This window comes from Lonchura striata, chromosome 2 (genome assembly GCF_050655825.1).
Source record: "Lonchura striata isolate lonStrDom1 chromosome 2, ASM5065582v1, whole genome shotgun sequence".
Taxonomy (NCBI): domain Eukaryota; kingdom Metazoa; phylum Chordata; class Aves; order Passeriformes; family Estrildidae; genus Lonchura; species Lonchura striata.
In genome coordinates, this window is record NC_140704.1 from 18954062 (window position 1) to 18969975 (window position 15914).

The 15914-nt window shown below is 42.6% G+C and overlaps 1 protein-coding gene and 1 long non-coding RNA gene across 7 annotated transcripts in view; one reads left to right on the plus strand and one right to left on the minus strand.

The window, feature by feature from the left end:
* Positions 1-5249: 5249 nt before the first annotated feature.
* On the minus strand, positions 5250-12696 carry LOC146768135 (uncharacterized). The gene is made up of 2 exons (XR_014951005.1): positions 11869-12696; positions 5250-5861 (listed from the first exon to the last, which is right to left on the minus strand). It is a non-coding gene; the product is annotated as an uncharacterized LOC146768135 (long non-coding RNA).
* Positions 12697-12980: 284 nt separating this feature from the next.
* The window catches only part of LOC146768136 (LIM zinc-binding domain-containing Nebulette-like), a 115316-nt gene continuing 112382 nt past the window's right edge, over positions 12981-15914 (plus strand). For 3 of the 6 annotated variants that reach the window (XM_085565822.1, XM_085565831.1, XM_085565844.1), the window contains exons 1-2: positions 12982-13325; positions 14282-14376. In XM_085565822.1, the coding sequence (XP_085421948.1) occupies positions 13257-13325; positions 14282-14376 (164 nt within the window). In that variant the 5' untranslated portion in view covers positions 12982-13256. Of the gene's footprint in view, positions 13326-13652; positions 14052-14281; positions 14377-15914 lie in introns of those variants that run through there. The other 3 variants (XM_085565807.1, XM_085565817.1, XM_085565835.1) reach the window with 2 other exon arrangements.

The following is a 15914-nucleotide window of genomic DNA, read 5'->3' on the forward strand; positions in this document are numbered from 1 at the left end:
ATGTATATTTTAGCTCTGTAAGTTACCTTTGATTATTATTATAATTTTTGGGAATAAGTTGTCCAAAGCAAATGGCTGGTTTGTATTTCAGGCAGTTTGGTAGGCTAGTGGAAGGTTTTAACTTACTTTTGAACAGTTTGCAGGTTAGTTTGTAGGAATAGCAAAAAGAATAGAAGAAATTCCACATGACAGTTATTACATGTAATTATGAGGATATACTTGACAAATTTTGGTGTAATTTTAAAATCTGACAGCTTGTGGGTTTTCTGAGCTATCATTAGTTGGGTGGCTTAATAGTTACAACCACAACTCACATGCACCTGCATTCTTCCCTTAATGACTTTGCATAATATTTTCCTTTTCATGATCATAAAGAACTTTGCAGAGTGCTGTGTAAGAAAAATTATGCCTAGTAAGAGGAACATATTTGAACTGAAAACCAATTAATTATAACAAATTTCCAAATATGGATTCCCTAATTTTTCTTTCTATTATGCTTTCAGTTGTGTTTTTATATTTTCTTCTAAAAATAGGGTTGTGATCTCTTAGTGAGTAGGACTGCAGAATAATAAGTAATATGCTGGATCCATCATACCAGTTACCCTCCCACTGCAGAGGCACTCAGAAGTTACAAAAGGGAGATAAAGACACGAGCTAAAAATACCTTATGGACTAAATGACTCATTTGGTGTCAAGATGATTGTGACATTAGAATTGGCCCTGCAGCCTCACCAGTGTAGATACACAGGTGTAATTTCAGTTCTACTTATGAGGAAAGTTTTCTGATAGGATATAACTTCTGATCTTCAGTGCAATCCTGCCTTATTTAACTGGATTCATGGAGAGCAGATGTACTGTAGCTGCAGCAGTTAGCCATCATGATATTTATATATTGACCTCAATATTTACCCCAACTGGGATACGTGCTGAGCGAAGGAAATCTGCCACGTGCCAATCCAGAAAAGTCTACAAATTGTGGCTTTTGCTGAACTTTTGGAGAGCCAGACACAGCAGGTGTTGTGGTCCTTAGTATGTGGACTGACAACTTTTCTGAATGCTAATTGTTTGGCATGCATTTTTTACACCAAAAATTGTAACTGTTGTGTTGTCATTTTCCTCTTCAAGTAATTTGGTAACATCAAATTGGGGAAATCTACTATAATCTGTGTTTTGTTTAAAAGTGTTCCCATAGTACAATTTCTAGGGTATTGTACTATTAAGTTTTCTGCAATCATAAATATTTTTTTTTTACTAAGATCCTCTTTGAAAGCTGACTTGGAGCAGCTAACATCTATTTCTTAGGATCTTATGGATATACAGTTCTAAAGTTCTTCTAAAGTAAATCAGTGCAATAGTATGCAAAATGGTCCCTAGAAATAACAGAATCATAGAATCCTAGAATGGTTTGGAACACAATGGGCCATAAAGATCAGCAAGTTGCGACCCCCCTGCCATGGGCAGGGACACCTTCCACTACAGCAGGTTGCTCTGAGCCCTACCCAACCTGGCCTTGAACACTTTCAGGGATGGGCATCGACAACTTCTCTGGGCAACATGTTTCAGTGTCTCACCACCCTCATAGTAAAGGATTTCTTACTAACATCTCATCTAAACCCACCCTGTTCCAGTCTAAGGCCATTCCCCTTGTCCTATGCTACATGCCACTGTAAAAAATCCCTCTCCAGCTGCCTTGCAGGCTCCCTTTAGGTACTGGAAAATGGCCACCAATTCCTACAGCCTTTTATTTTTCAGGTTTAACAGCCCCATCTCTCTCAGACATCATAGGAGAGGTGCTCCAGCTCTCTGATCATCTTCATAGCCTCCTCTAGACTTGCTCCAATGGATTCATGTCTTTCTTACGTTGGGTGCCTCATGGCTGGATGCAGCTCTCCAGGTGGGGTCTCACAAACCCAGAGCAGTGGGGGAGAGTTACCTCCCTTGACTTGCTGCTCACACTTCTTTTGATGCAGCCCCGAATATTGTTGTCTTTCTGGGATGCAAGCACACTCTTCTGGGTCATATCAAGCTTCTTGTGCACCAACACTCCCAAGTTCTCCTCAGGGTTGCTCTCAATCCCAAGTCTGTACTTCTGCTTGGGAATGCCCTGACTCAGTTGCAGGATCTTACACCTGGCCTTGTTGAATTTCACGAGGCTGGCACAGGCTCACCTCCCAGGCTTGTCAAAGTCTCTCTGGATGTCATCCGTTGCCTAGAGCACAGCTCTGTGTCATTGGTAGACTTACAGAGGGTACACTCAATCACACTGTCCATGCCACCAGCAAAGATGTCAAACAGTGCTGGTCCCAGTACCAACCCCTGAAGAGCACCAGTTGTCACTGGTCTCCACTGGACTTGGAGGCATTGACTACAACTCTTTGAGTTAGCACAGAGCTACCTACTGAGTGTCCATCTGTTGCAGAGGATAGATAGATATGATTGTTATCTTAGCTAGCCGGATGTCACTTCCGCCCTTGGATGAATCCTGGAGTGAAATGGACTGTTCCATCCCACCCCCCAAAGGATTGTGGCTCATCCCATACCCCTGTACCTGCCCCTAAAACAGAGTCTGTAACCCCATTGGCCCATGCCTTGTCCCAGCCCACCTGGGAGCCCCTGAAAAGGGGGCTCCGAGGGGCCATGCGGCCTCTTGGACTTCCTCCCTCCTCCCCTCTAAGACTCCCTCCCTGCCTGGGGCTTCCCCTCTCCTAAACCCTCCGTTTCTCTCTCCCCTCCCCCGTCCTCCTAAGCCCAGCCACGTGCTACGCCTGAGAGCACGAGGCTCGGGCATTCCTGAATCTTTGAATAAACCTCTCTCCCCAAGAGCAAGCTTCAGAGATCTCTGCCTCACTACACCCCAACCGTGCAAAGGAGCTTACTCATCCCACATCCATCTGCCAAATACATCTCTCCAATTTAGAGGCAAGGACATAATGTAGGACAGTGTCAAGTGCTTTGTGCAATTCCAGGGGTCAGTAACTCTTCCCTCGTTCACCAACACTGTAATCCTGTCGCAGAAGGTCACCAGACTGGTCAGATATAATTTGTCCTTAGTGAAGCCATGTCAGCTGTCACAAATCATCTCCTTATTTTCCATGTGTTTAACATAATTTCTAGGAAAATCTGTTCCATCATCTTTCCACACACTGGTGAAGTTAACTGGCTTGTAGTTCCCTGAGTCTTCCTTTTTTTTTCTTCTTTTAAAAATGAGGGTTATGTTTCCCCTTTTTCAGTCAGTGGGTACTCGACCAGATTATGATGACTTCTCACATATGATGGATAGTGGCTTTGTCAATTCCTTCACCAGTTGCCTCAGAACCCCTGATGAATCTCATCAGGTTGCACAGAGACTGGGAGCTTGCACGTTCTCAAGTTCTTTAGATAGTCTCAAACTTGGTCTACAATGGGTCTACAGTCTCTGCCTTTCCCCTCTGTGATGCAGGTGCTGTGGCTGGAGCACTTGCTAGTGAAGACTGAGATAAAAATGATACTGAATACCTCAGTCTTCTCCATGTTCTCTGTTACCAAGACTCCCATTTCCTTTTAGAAAGAGCCCACATTTTCCCTAGTTTTCCTTTTATCACCAGTGTCCCTCTAGAAGACTTCCTTGTTGGCCTTGATGTCCTTGGTCAGGTTTAATTCTATCAGGGCTTTAGATTTCCTAACCTGATCTTTGGCTGTTTGGACAATCTATCTGTACTCCTCCTGGGCTACCTGCCCCTGCTTCCACCCTCTTTTTTTGTGTGTTTGATTTTGTCCAGGAGCTCCTGACATTTTTTCTGAACTTCATTTTTTTCAGGATGCATTTCTCCTGAGCTTGGAGGAGGTGATCTTTGAATATCAATGAACTTTCTTGGGATCCTCTTCTCTCCAGGTCTTTATATCCCTTAGTACTTTATCAAGGAGATTCCTGTGGAGGCCAAATTCAGCTCTCCAGAAGTCCCATGAAGGGAGCTTGCTGTGACTCCTCCCTGCTGTCCCAAGGATCTTGAACATTTCATGGCCACTGCAGCTTCACCTTGAGCACCAGCTTCTCTGGTCTCCCTTTCATCAGAGTTAACTGTGATGAAGAGAAGGATAATACCTATGCAAAATTCCATCTCAGTAGCTTCCTGTCCACTTACATCAATTGGTGTTTGAAAGGAGCTAATGAAATTTAAGGGTGGTGTATGGTGCACATAACCAACTACACAGTTTTCTGTTTATGCTGAAACCCCTCCTTAGTGAAAATTAAATAGTCTATTGTATTTAAACTCAGACAGATGTTAGTAAAGACTTTCAACACACATTGACTCAAACGCAGCAGTCCAGGGACACCAGGTGCTCTAGGCACACTGATTAATTTGGGAAGCTCTCTTAGTAAGACTGAGCTGGTAACTTCAAGGCTGTGGTGCTAATCCTTCATACAAGAGTCCTCTGCTGTGAGGCAGGAGATATGCCATACAATTGCTGCTGCAGGAGCAGGAAGCTCTGGCTGCCTGAGAGTCACACCAGCAGAGGCTCTGAAAAACTCATCTAAAAAAAAGATCTCAAGTTTTTCCTCCTTCCCTTGATGGACCAAGTATGTCACTCTTACAATAATGTGAAATGTACCCTGCAACCAAGCCAACCTGGTTTGGGTTGAATATTTGGTCTGCAGTTTACAGCAGGGAAGGGGTGGACACAGCAGAATCCACCACAGGATTTTTGTAAGATGAATTAAATGAATGAAATATTCTGTACTGTGTAACTTCACAATCTTGGATCATGTTTCAAAACTGTATCCTCCACATGGCAATTCATTTGTTGCTTGCCACTATGTAACTTTAGAACCATTTAACTATGCTATTTTCCTTTATTTATGCTTCAGTAGTCAAAAGAAAATTAACTGGTGTCTCTGCAGTGTACCAATATTTGTGCTCTGCTTAATGCTCCATATAATAATTGCATTTCCTAAGATAACATTTAAGATAATTCATAGAAAGCTGTCAGGGAAAATGAGAACTTCACACTGAAAATACTCAAGCACATGTTAGAATATTTAATTTATGTTTATGTCAAATGTTGCTCTCCATTTACTTTTTGAGTTAATATGCTAGCTGCAATTCTAAGGTAGAAGGAAAAGAAGTTAAGTAGTCCATTTTCAAAGCTCCTCTTTGTTTTGTGTGCGTGTTTGTATCATATCTAAAAAAGATCTCCTCCAAAATGCAATATTATTGAGAGTCTTCCTTAAGGTCTAGACTACGCAGATGAATTTTTGGTGGAACAATTAATTTTGTTTCTTGTCTTCTAAATTTTATTCACAAGCAAGTCCAAACATATGATGCAAAAAAAGGAACATACATCATTTCTGTGACAGTGACATTGGGTCTGCTATTTTCCTATGTTGTGTCACGCAAAGAGGAAAGACATATAATAGGTTCAGACTAAAAAGATGAAATAGATTTAATAAAGTTCCTATGTGCACAATAATTTCTAGTGATAGCACAACTATATCAGTTAAAACAATCAAGCTATTTGAAAAACTTCCATGGATTATTAGTTTTCTATTGCAGTTTTACTTAATTTAAAATAAATAGAAATAAACTCTGTATTTCCCTATTTAATGCTTATAATAACCCCATATGATAGTTCTGTGTTTAGGAAAATGATTAAAATAAGAACTTGTTCTGTGCCCAGTAAAGAAGTCTATGAAAATACAACCCAAAAGATGCTGGAGAGAGAACACTGCTTCCAAGTTATTTTCCATGGCTTTTCAATTAAAGCAGCAGTGCACCAAGCCAGAAATGGTGCTGTTCGAGTCCCAGAGAGCCATACAGTGGTGAGGGTGGAGGCTGGGTCTTTGTCTTGGCTATTTGTTCCCAAACTTTCTATCATTTGAAGACCTGTTTTAAAAAATTCACATATAAGGAACAACTCAGTCACATCTTTAAAGTGTCTGATTTGAGCTCAAAATGAAATGGGCTTTCCTAAAGGTACTATTGTGCTTTTATCAGTTTATGTGCAGGTATGTTTAGGAAGGTGAATTTTCCTCCATCTTTTCTCTTACTCTATTAGCATATTCTGCAAGCCCAGCACCAGGAATGGTGGTGCAGAAGCCAAGTTATTGCTGGGAGAAGAATATCACTACTTATTGTCTTCCTGACCTAAACCGGTAGTGTGTCTGATATGTAATTTTTTCCCATTTGTTTATTTATAGATTATAGCTTTAAAAGATTATAATATATTATTTAATAGCCTTAGAACTCATAGTTGCTGTGTTCAAAACAAGAAAACTTTAAAAATTAACACAAATTGGAAAAATGCTTACATTGAGCTATGAGATTTTACTTCTTACTTTCTGGAAAGGGATTTTGCTGGTATTTCCAGGAATTCCCTGGAATGCATTGTTCTTTTCAGCAATGCAGTCATGCTGCATTGTGCTTACTGCTCCTCTTTGCTGATCTTTTCCTGATATCCCCCAGTAGCTGGAACTGTTTGGCAGCCTGCAGGCTGGGCCATCCAGCTGTGCCTGGTGCATGGGTTATAGAATGGGTGAGCAGCGTGGCACAGTGCTGCAAATGAGTGTGAAACAGGTCCAGCTGCAGGGGAGGGAGTTTGGGAGCTAAACGTGTGAGACTCCCTCTTGATGTGTGAGATTTGTCAGGTCTGCACTGTGAAGGCAGAATTTAAAAATCTTCATAAAGGGGTCGGAAACTCAGATTCCTCTGAAGTCCACAGTTAAGCTTGTTAATGATTATGTATCTTAATTACAAGAGGCTATTTCTTCTGGCAATAGAGAGAGCGTACTCCCTGCCAGGCCATACTTCCAGGCCATCTACAAAGTGTATTTAGTTACTCTGAACTGGTCACGTAACCTTTTAAAACATTAACTTAAAGAATTCAGTCCAATCACAGCCCAACCCTTCCTGTATTTCACTATGTTGTTCAGCTTCAAATAAAGGAAACCTTATTTTAAAAAGCTTTAGGGCCCATGTTCTATCTATGTGAACTGTTTATTTAGGCAGGAAGCTACTCTACTATTTCTGGAAATAATGGGAAAGTGGTTGCATAGACAAGAGTATGAATAATGGCATTGTTTTCTTTTATTCAGAGCTACCAGAACCCTCTCATTAGGTTTTAAGATTGTTTAGGACCCTAACTGTATCTCTAAATTCCTATTTTGTTCTCAGGCTAACACAGAGCAATGAACAATATCCACAATTAATAACCTTTTTGTTCTGTTTAATCTTCATAAGCAAAACCAAGTAGCTTTAGTAATAGTAATAGCTATTAAAACAGAATGAATAATTAACATTCTGTCCTTCCTTAGCCTTAGTTCAGTATAGAGACTTTTGACTATTTTGGATTTGTTGTCTATAGTGATAAGGTTTTTGAAAATGTCTTTGAATTGAGATAAAACAATTAGTTTTAATTCTTGGCACAGAATGTAGGGCTGACAGAAGACAATCTTCTTCAGCTTCTCCAAGAGCTCTGATGATAGCTTTTCATTCCTGTATAAATTACTTGATGACAAATAGTTAATTTATCAAGCAAAACGTGTAGACCTTAAATCCCCTCCTAATTCTTATTTTTATTAATTTGTTTTTATTCTTGCAAAACATGGTAGCATTATGTTTTTCTGACTGGAGACATAATGACAGAGCTGATAAAAAAATTCCTAACACATTCAATGAAATATGCATAAACTAAGGATATTCATTTATGTGTCTAGAACATCCTCTGAGCTGTAACTGGGTTGAAAAACACAGTGACTGTAACAAAGAGGAGGGAATTATGAAAATTAAAAGAAGTTCTAATAATGTATATATATTTTAAGCTGATACTCAAGCATGCACTGCCAATTTCTCAAAATACCTTGTGTATTGCTATCTACAGAACTCCACCTGCTTTGTGCACCTGAGTTACAGAGACTATATGCTTCATTAATGCCAGATGCCTTTTAAAAACACATACATATGACCAAAGGTAACAAGTCCTGCACCTGAATGAAGTTCTCAGTCTACTTTTTGCCCATAAATCAGCTAATTCTAAGGTCAAACAAAATCAAATGAGCTAAGTAACAAGTTTCTGCTCAGCATAATTCAATTAACTGGCCCATTTTTACTAAGCTTTTTTTTTTTTCATATCATGAAGTGAAATTATAATTCAGGAATCCTGAAGCATCCAACTGATAAGGCAAAATTTTGCCCCCATACATGAAATAGAAATTTCCACTGTAACATTAATACTAAGAGAATAAGAGCCCCTTCCTCCAGGCAATTCTGTAGTCCATCCAGAGGGAGGCTGAGCACTGAAACAGGGTTCCTGGGAAAGTGGTCACAGCACCAAACCTTTTTGAGTTGAAGTGTTTGGCCAATGCTCTCAAGCACATGGTGGGATCCTTGGGATGTCCTGCACAGGGCCAGGAGTCAAATTTGATGAACCTGATGGATCCCTTCCAACTCAGCCTATTCTATGAGCCCATAAATTGCACTGACTCATCATTATCACATTTTTATATATTTGTTAAGTATATAGCTGCTGTGAGATGCAATATTCAAGTTTGCATGATTTTTGTGTGAAGAAAGGAGATCCTGAGAACACTGTTGCTGATTGAATGACCACTTTTGTTCCAGTATTTCATTACCCTATTAGATTAATCTGAGCAGCTAAGGATTGAGTAATTCTGAAAATGCACATTGAGATTCCACTTCAGAGTGAATTTTGGATCATATTGCACAGAATAATAAAGTCTAACCATTATTAGGTTTGCTTTGGTTTTGGTAGGAAGCTTCTCTACAGCTAAAGTTGAAAACACACTTCCACCAATCCTTGTATGTGAAAGTATAAATTACCCTTTCACAGCCGAGAATTTAAAAGCACGTTTCTCTAACAGCACCCTGGGTAGCTCTAAACAAGGTCACATTAAAATTACATTGCTTCTATTTGAAATGTAACCATGCAGTTTCTTCTTCTAAGTGGCTAAGCCTAAGCTCAAACAGTAAGGGACAAAAATTTGACTGCCGATTCCTGTGCCAACCAACATTTTGGTTTAATGTTTTCCCTTCCTACATAATTTAGGACAGCCACAGAATTTCACAAAACCCCTCGCAGTATTATTTATCTGTACTGCCGTACTGCTTAGAGACTTCATCTGCAATTCTCCATGCAGCACCTTAACTCTGAGATCATCCTTCCACTTAAACATGGCACAATGCCTATTATCTGCTAGAACTAGTAATGTGCTTGTTACAATAAGAAAATGGTATTTTTCGTACATTATCTTCATTTTTCAGTTATGCCACCTTTTATACCTGTTTAAAGAATAGACCAACAGTGTGAAAAATCAGTGAAATACACCAAACAATATTTTTAAAACAGTCCATCAGGGTCTAAGTACATATTGGCAAATTTATTCCAGAAAAATTACTGAATAATGACACTGTATGGGGGGCATCAGATGTTAATTGGAGCACACTACCTACAGCTTTTTTCCCCCCAAAAATGTAAATTCAAAAAGATGTTTCTGAATAAAAAGAAAGCCACATTATTTGCCATGGAAAGAAGATACATCACTATGATTACATGAACTCCTATTTTGTCCAATAGAGTTTTATACAACCATAACTTCATGAGCAGACTGATGTAGAAATTTGGGTGAAAAGAACATATCTTCATGTGATCCTCAAGGTAGTAAACACTTCCTCTGAGCTTTTATGTATGGCTTAGGAAATGAATGGTAACTTGCAAGACAGAAGGCTTTGTTTTCATGCTTTAGGTTCATTCAATTGCTCCAACAAGTCTAGACTCCAGCTGTGGGAGATGGATTGTAAGCAATCTATTTTGTGGGAAAGAAAGCTGAGGAAGTCCCAAGCAACCTTTTAGAAGAACTAGATATAAACCTAAGATACCTGCAAGCCTTTATGAGGTGTCTCTTTCAAGGTGTTGTCAAGTCACCTCCAATAACACAGGGTAACCTTCTAGTTTAACAGGTTTTTGAAACCTTTCTGTCTCAGGTAAAATTCAGTATCAACATGCGAAATACCTCCCACTGTAATTATTTAGGTGTTTTTTTGCAGCACACATCGGTATGTTTATCAACCAAACAACCTAAATGGAGCACTGGAAACAAAAAAACAAATACAAAATGCCATAGAAGTAGGAACTTTTGTAATCACCATTTTACCTAGTTATATTTCTAATGCTGTAACACAGCTGCCCCAGAGGGTCTTTTGCACTTGGCCACAGTAGGCATGCTGAAAAAACATCTATTTGCAAGTGTTGGTAGTTTATACTGCTCAGCTAAACACACACTTTTCAATTATCTAGGCTAGATAACAGCCCTGAAATGCACCAGATGAAAGAAGTATAATAGCCTGAAATCTTGGGATGCCACTTGCAACTTGGCAACACATACCATCTGGGAATCAATGCTGGAACCTGTCTAGAAGTCCACCACCTACCACAGGCTCCATGCTTGTAGCAGCAGCTCTTTAGAGTGCAAGGTCTTTGCCCTTCTGTGCTTCAAAGCCTTTAATTTACACCCTTAGTCAGTGACATTGCAGAGTTGTATTTTGCTTTCCTAGACTTTACCATTGCACCATTACCTACCCAGAAAAAGGATACTGATGAGTAACATTTGACTGCTTTCTCACTATCATGGGTGAAACAGATTTTTCTCTTTTAATGGTTTGTACGGAGCAAAAGAACCCATTTTCACTACAGTAGCAGCAGAAAAAAGTTGTGATGATGAGGAAAGAGACCCGTACTGTGGAAATGAAGACCGTGATTCAGACACTAGTTTCTCCCCTTTCTGAAGAAAACTAATTAAAGTTAACAAAAGGATCCTGAAACAATATTGGAAGGCTTTCATACTGCTGAAACACTCAATTCAGATCCAAATGCAGGTATTCTATTGATACAATTCCATTTTTAGTGTTGATATTCAGGTTAATAGAAGCTTTTCCTTCAAGAGTAAGGTGATGGATTTCATTGAGAATAATACTGAGAGTAATAACTAAATTATTTTTGTCTGCATGAGAAGGCTCTAGCTGGGATGTTAATAATCTGGAACTTCCAGGAATGAAGCCTCTATCTCAAAGACTTCATAGTACTGATGCCTCTAGTTATTTCTAATGGGCTACGGAGTTTTTTCACATACAAGCCATTGGTAGAATCTAAGCTAGGAAAGAATTAAATCACTTAAGACTGATTTTTTTTTCTGCATAGGTAACATTCATTGCCTTCTATTTGAGATTAATTTAAATCAGTCTCCATCCCAGTACAGACTTGCTGTTCCTCCCTACTGTGTAGCCTTTGCAGAATGGAGATTGCTTACCTATGTGTTGGGCCTGATTCAACTCAGATTGGATTTTAGACAGATCCCCAAACAACAGTTCCCACAGAAAACACTGAGTAGCCATGTATTCAAGTTTCCTTTATCAGCATACTCGGATGCCTAGCATTCAGAGTTCCTTGAATAAAAGCCATTGTTCACAGCCAGTCAGACTGCCCAAGAGAGAGTGTAAGGTAATCTGTACAGCACAGAGGTAGCAAAGGATGAGAATCACTGCACTGCCACTGCAGGGTGTTTGTGCACCTATTTCTGTCTGGGAAACCTTAGACCGAAGCCAACTTGACCTCAAGGTATTTGTGAAAAAATTGTGAAAATCATGCTATTGTCAATGAGGAACAGACAAATCTTAAATTCCATATCAAAGGTAATTTGTTTAACTACAACAATAAGAAAAAGATCTGCTTCAGGATTTTTGAGAACTGCAGGTTTCTAGCACTGGCTTTGAAAAGGACCAGCATGTAGATTACAGGAACAGAAACGGGGCTGGTCAGCACATTGTCTATTTGCTACTGCAGGAGACGGCCACAGGAGACAACAAACATTTACAGGACTACCTGCAAATCTGCTTTCCTGTTGCTTGCAGCACAGCCAGCATCTCAACATTGAGTTTCATCGGGTGCCAGATGTTTCAGGCTAGATGAGGCAGAGGCAGCTTTACAACTTCCATCATGTAATATTTAGAGCCTGATTAGGTGTTTCTCATTTAATCACATATATTATAAATTTCAACGAAATTACTGTTTCTCCCTGTGCCTTTAAACAGTCAGTGAATAAAAGTTGGGTTGCTAAGGCAGAATTATAGCCAACTATTCCAGTTTAGCTGACTGCATTCTGATTACTTAATAACACCCAAGTATGTGCAGAATTTGTCCTTGCTGTGAGCCCCACAGAGTGTTGCACTACTGAAAAAAACCCTCAGAAAAGGCTGCGCTGCATTGGCTTAAGTGCTTTCCTCAGCGTGGTTTATATTCCAGGTAGTTAAAGAAGTCCTCAGCGAAGAAAAACCGCATGAGTTCTTGCTGTACCGCTCCACAGCGCTGCAGAGCAAGTCAGAAATGACTGCCCGGAGCCTGCTCCGAGGAGCGGCATTTGCCATTCCGGCTGCGATTCGGTTGCCCCGCGGGACCGCTGGTGAGACCCGGCGAGACTCAGCCCCGGCAAGGCTGCGACGCCGCGCCCGAACACTCATCGGGGCGCAGGGCTGGGGAAAGCACAGGCGTCCCGCACCCGCGGGTGGATGCGGGGCTGCGTGTGCAGCGGGCGGGAGGCCGCGGCCGGCAGGTGCCCAGGGGCGCACGGCCAGGCCTCGGGCCTCACTTCGGGGAGCTCCCGAGCTCCCCGCGGTCCCGGCAGCGCCGTCGTTGCCCCGCGCTCCCGTTGTCCATCTCCATCTCCATCTCCCCCTCCCTCCCTCTCGGTGGGGCCGGCCCCGCCCCGGCGAGTCCCGGGCAGGTGCGCCCGGAGGCGCAGCGGGGACACCCCGCAGCCATCTCGCCCCGCTCGGGGCGGCTGCGGCGCGGCGCTCGCCCTCCCCTCCTCTCCTGCCCTCCCCTCGCTGCGGCCGCGCCGCTGGGCTTGGCTTGGCTTGCGGCTGCAGCGCGGGGCTCGGCGTGAGTCACGCAGCCCGCGGCGCGGCGAGCCGAGCGCGCAGGCACACGGGGGAGGCGGCGGGGGCGGGCGGCGAGCGGCGGGGGCGGCAGCGCCGGCTCCCCGCCCGCCCACTCGCACATGCTGCCGAGCCGCAGTCAGCTGGAGCGCCGCTTCCTCCACAGCCGCCGCCGATGACCTCCTCGCCCGCCCGCCGCCGCTGAGGACCCCCGGCGTCCCCGCCAGTGCAGGGGATGGTAGATCGGCCTCCCGCGGCCCCGTCCAGCGCAGCCCGCCGCACCGCAACCTCGGCCACCGCCGCCCGCCGGAGCCGCCGCCCCAGAGGAGCCGCAAAATGAACCCCCAGTGCGCCCGCTGTGGCAAAGTGGTCTATCCCACCGAGAAAGTCAACTGCCTGGACAAGGTGCTGGGGCGCGGGGGGTCGCGGGGACGGCGCCTCCCGGGCGTGCCCGTCCCGCTCCCCGCGGCTCCGGTGGGGCGGGCAGGGCAGGGCCGAGCCGCGGGGCTTCGGGGCGAGCCGGCAGGTGGCAATTGCAGCGTTTCAAGGGCCGCCGCTGCGCCGGCATCCGCGCTGCCACCGCGGGCGGGGGCAGCCGCCGTGTCACCGCGCTGGCGCGGGGCGAGCGGGGGCCGCAGCGCCGGGGCGCCCTGCGGTGCCCGCCCGGGAATGACGGTGCCCGGCTCCCCGAGGGATGAAGTTGTAGGCGGCCCTTTCCCGGCTGGAGTTGCCGGTGTTTCCCCGAGCTGGGGCGGTTTCGGCTGCCCCTGGCGCCATGGCCGGCTTGGCGCGGACGGCGGCCGGGGCGGCGGCAGCCCCGTCCCGCGGGGTGCCCCCGCTGGCACCGCTTAAAGCGCAGCGCGGTGGCTCCGTAAATAACAACAGTGAGGCTGTGATAGATGCGCCAAATTACCGTCCCCGGAAAGGCGAGGCAGTAGAAGCCACCGGAGGAAAATGCCGTATTATGAGCTAAATTTAGTGTCTGTGCGGCGCACCTAAAAGCCAGCCGTCACATTAGTTAGTGATTGCATTCGCGTAGTATTGCATTCTTAGCAAGCGGCATAGTTTTTTTTTTTTTTTTTTTTAATGTCTAACTCCTGCTTCAGTTATCTCTAAAATTATTTTGGCAAGGTCAGCATGCAGGGGTCTTGGCATTCACCTTAGCAGAGAATTTACATTTCTCAGGGTGTTTCAGAAGTACCTTTGGTTTAATGTAAAAGTAATTATTTTGATGTAGTTAAAAGACCTATAATGCATGGCCAAAATATTGACAAGTAATTGTGTTTTTAGGTTTACTGTAACCTAACACTGCTTTCAAAATATCAATACCGTAAGTAATTCTATTTTACGTTTATTTACAGTATTGGCATAAAGGATGTTTCCACTGTGAAGTTTGCAAAATGGCTCTGAACATGAATAACTACAAAGGATATGAAAAGAAACCTTATTGCAATGCGTAAGTATTGTAAATGTCAAGTCTTGCAGAAATGCACATGAAAAGAAAACCTGGCTGTGGATATTGTCAAATAGGTATTGTCATGCTGTAAAAACTTAATCTAGAGAGAGCAGTGCAGTTTAGAGCAGTTCAGTATCTTTTCAGATGGGGTATTCTACTTGAATTGGTGTGATAGAAGATGAAACTATTTGATTATGGTGTGTTTAGGCAGTGTTTTCATATCAGAGCTGAGGATACAGTTTTTTTTTCTCCCAGAAAGTGTGTATCTAGTACTGACTCCTGCTACATTCTTTATTGGCAATGCTGGATTACAGTTGTCCATTATGCAGCTCTCTATTCAGGGTTATGGACCTGATCAGCATTTTGTAATAAGAAAACAAAGTGCTTCTCGGTTGTATAGGTTACAGAGATAATACCCTGTTAGAAATCATGACAACCTATTTATAAAATTGTTAGTTTTTCCACATAGCTCATATTTCTAAGCTAGGTATTTACAAAATTCTTGATTCTACTGCTACATTCTGTTCTGCTATGTTCTTAGGTTTTGATTGAGAAAATGGGTTAATTTTGGTTTGATTATAATCTGGTATACTCATATTGTATTCAACTTTTAGAATTTATTGTTGTGTGGATTTTGAAGTGTGCTTTGATACCTGGCTTGCAAATACTGCAGAAGAGTATTTGATATACAGAGAAAAATAGTTGCTTATTGTTATTTGTACCATGCTTCTAAAATTTGCTAATTGCATTTCAGTGTGTTTTAATCTTTAGAAACCATTATAATATGCTGTTTTAGAAGGATAGCTCTTAAGATTTTGGATTCAAATGTGATCTTATTTATAACTTGTATATTGCTGTTCTTTTCACCTTTATGTACTTAAAACATGTTTTAAGAGACAGAGTTTTGAAGCTATGGACATGTTTTATTTTTCTTTAGAAATATTCTTCTATACTTAAAATATTTGTTTGATGTTGAGGTACAAAGTCTATGGCTGGCCATAACAGAAATGTTTAACAGCATATGGTAATTTCTTTCAGGCTAAAATTGAATCCAGTCAGTGTCTAAAATACAAATTATGTTATAAATCTGCTGTGCTGCCAAAACTTGAAACACCTGTTTCAGCGTGCACAGTTGTACTTAGATTGCCTTAGGAGCATATGGAGTTAACATATGTAACTTCCTAGCTTTCCTACAGTGCTCCACAGAGTGTGCAAGGGTGGCATTAGACCTCTCCTAGCTGTGGTCTGTTGCCAGTGTCACGGGCTGGAGAGAGCCCTGTAGGAAGGGAGTCCTGCTCCAGCAGGTGGAATGCTACAAGCTGAGCCTAACCTCAAGTGCTGGCCCTGGATGGGACCCTGCATGTGGCACTGTTTGAGTTGAAGTGCAGGCTTACATGCAGAGTGATTATAACTCTGATAGGTGCCTTTTACTTCTATTTTGATGGTTAAATTTCAGTGATGATACTTTAATTGCTTGATCTTTCTCATCTAGCTGGAAACTTACTTGTTCTTAATAAGATTGTTTGTTTATAAAATCT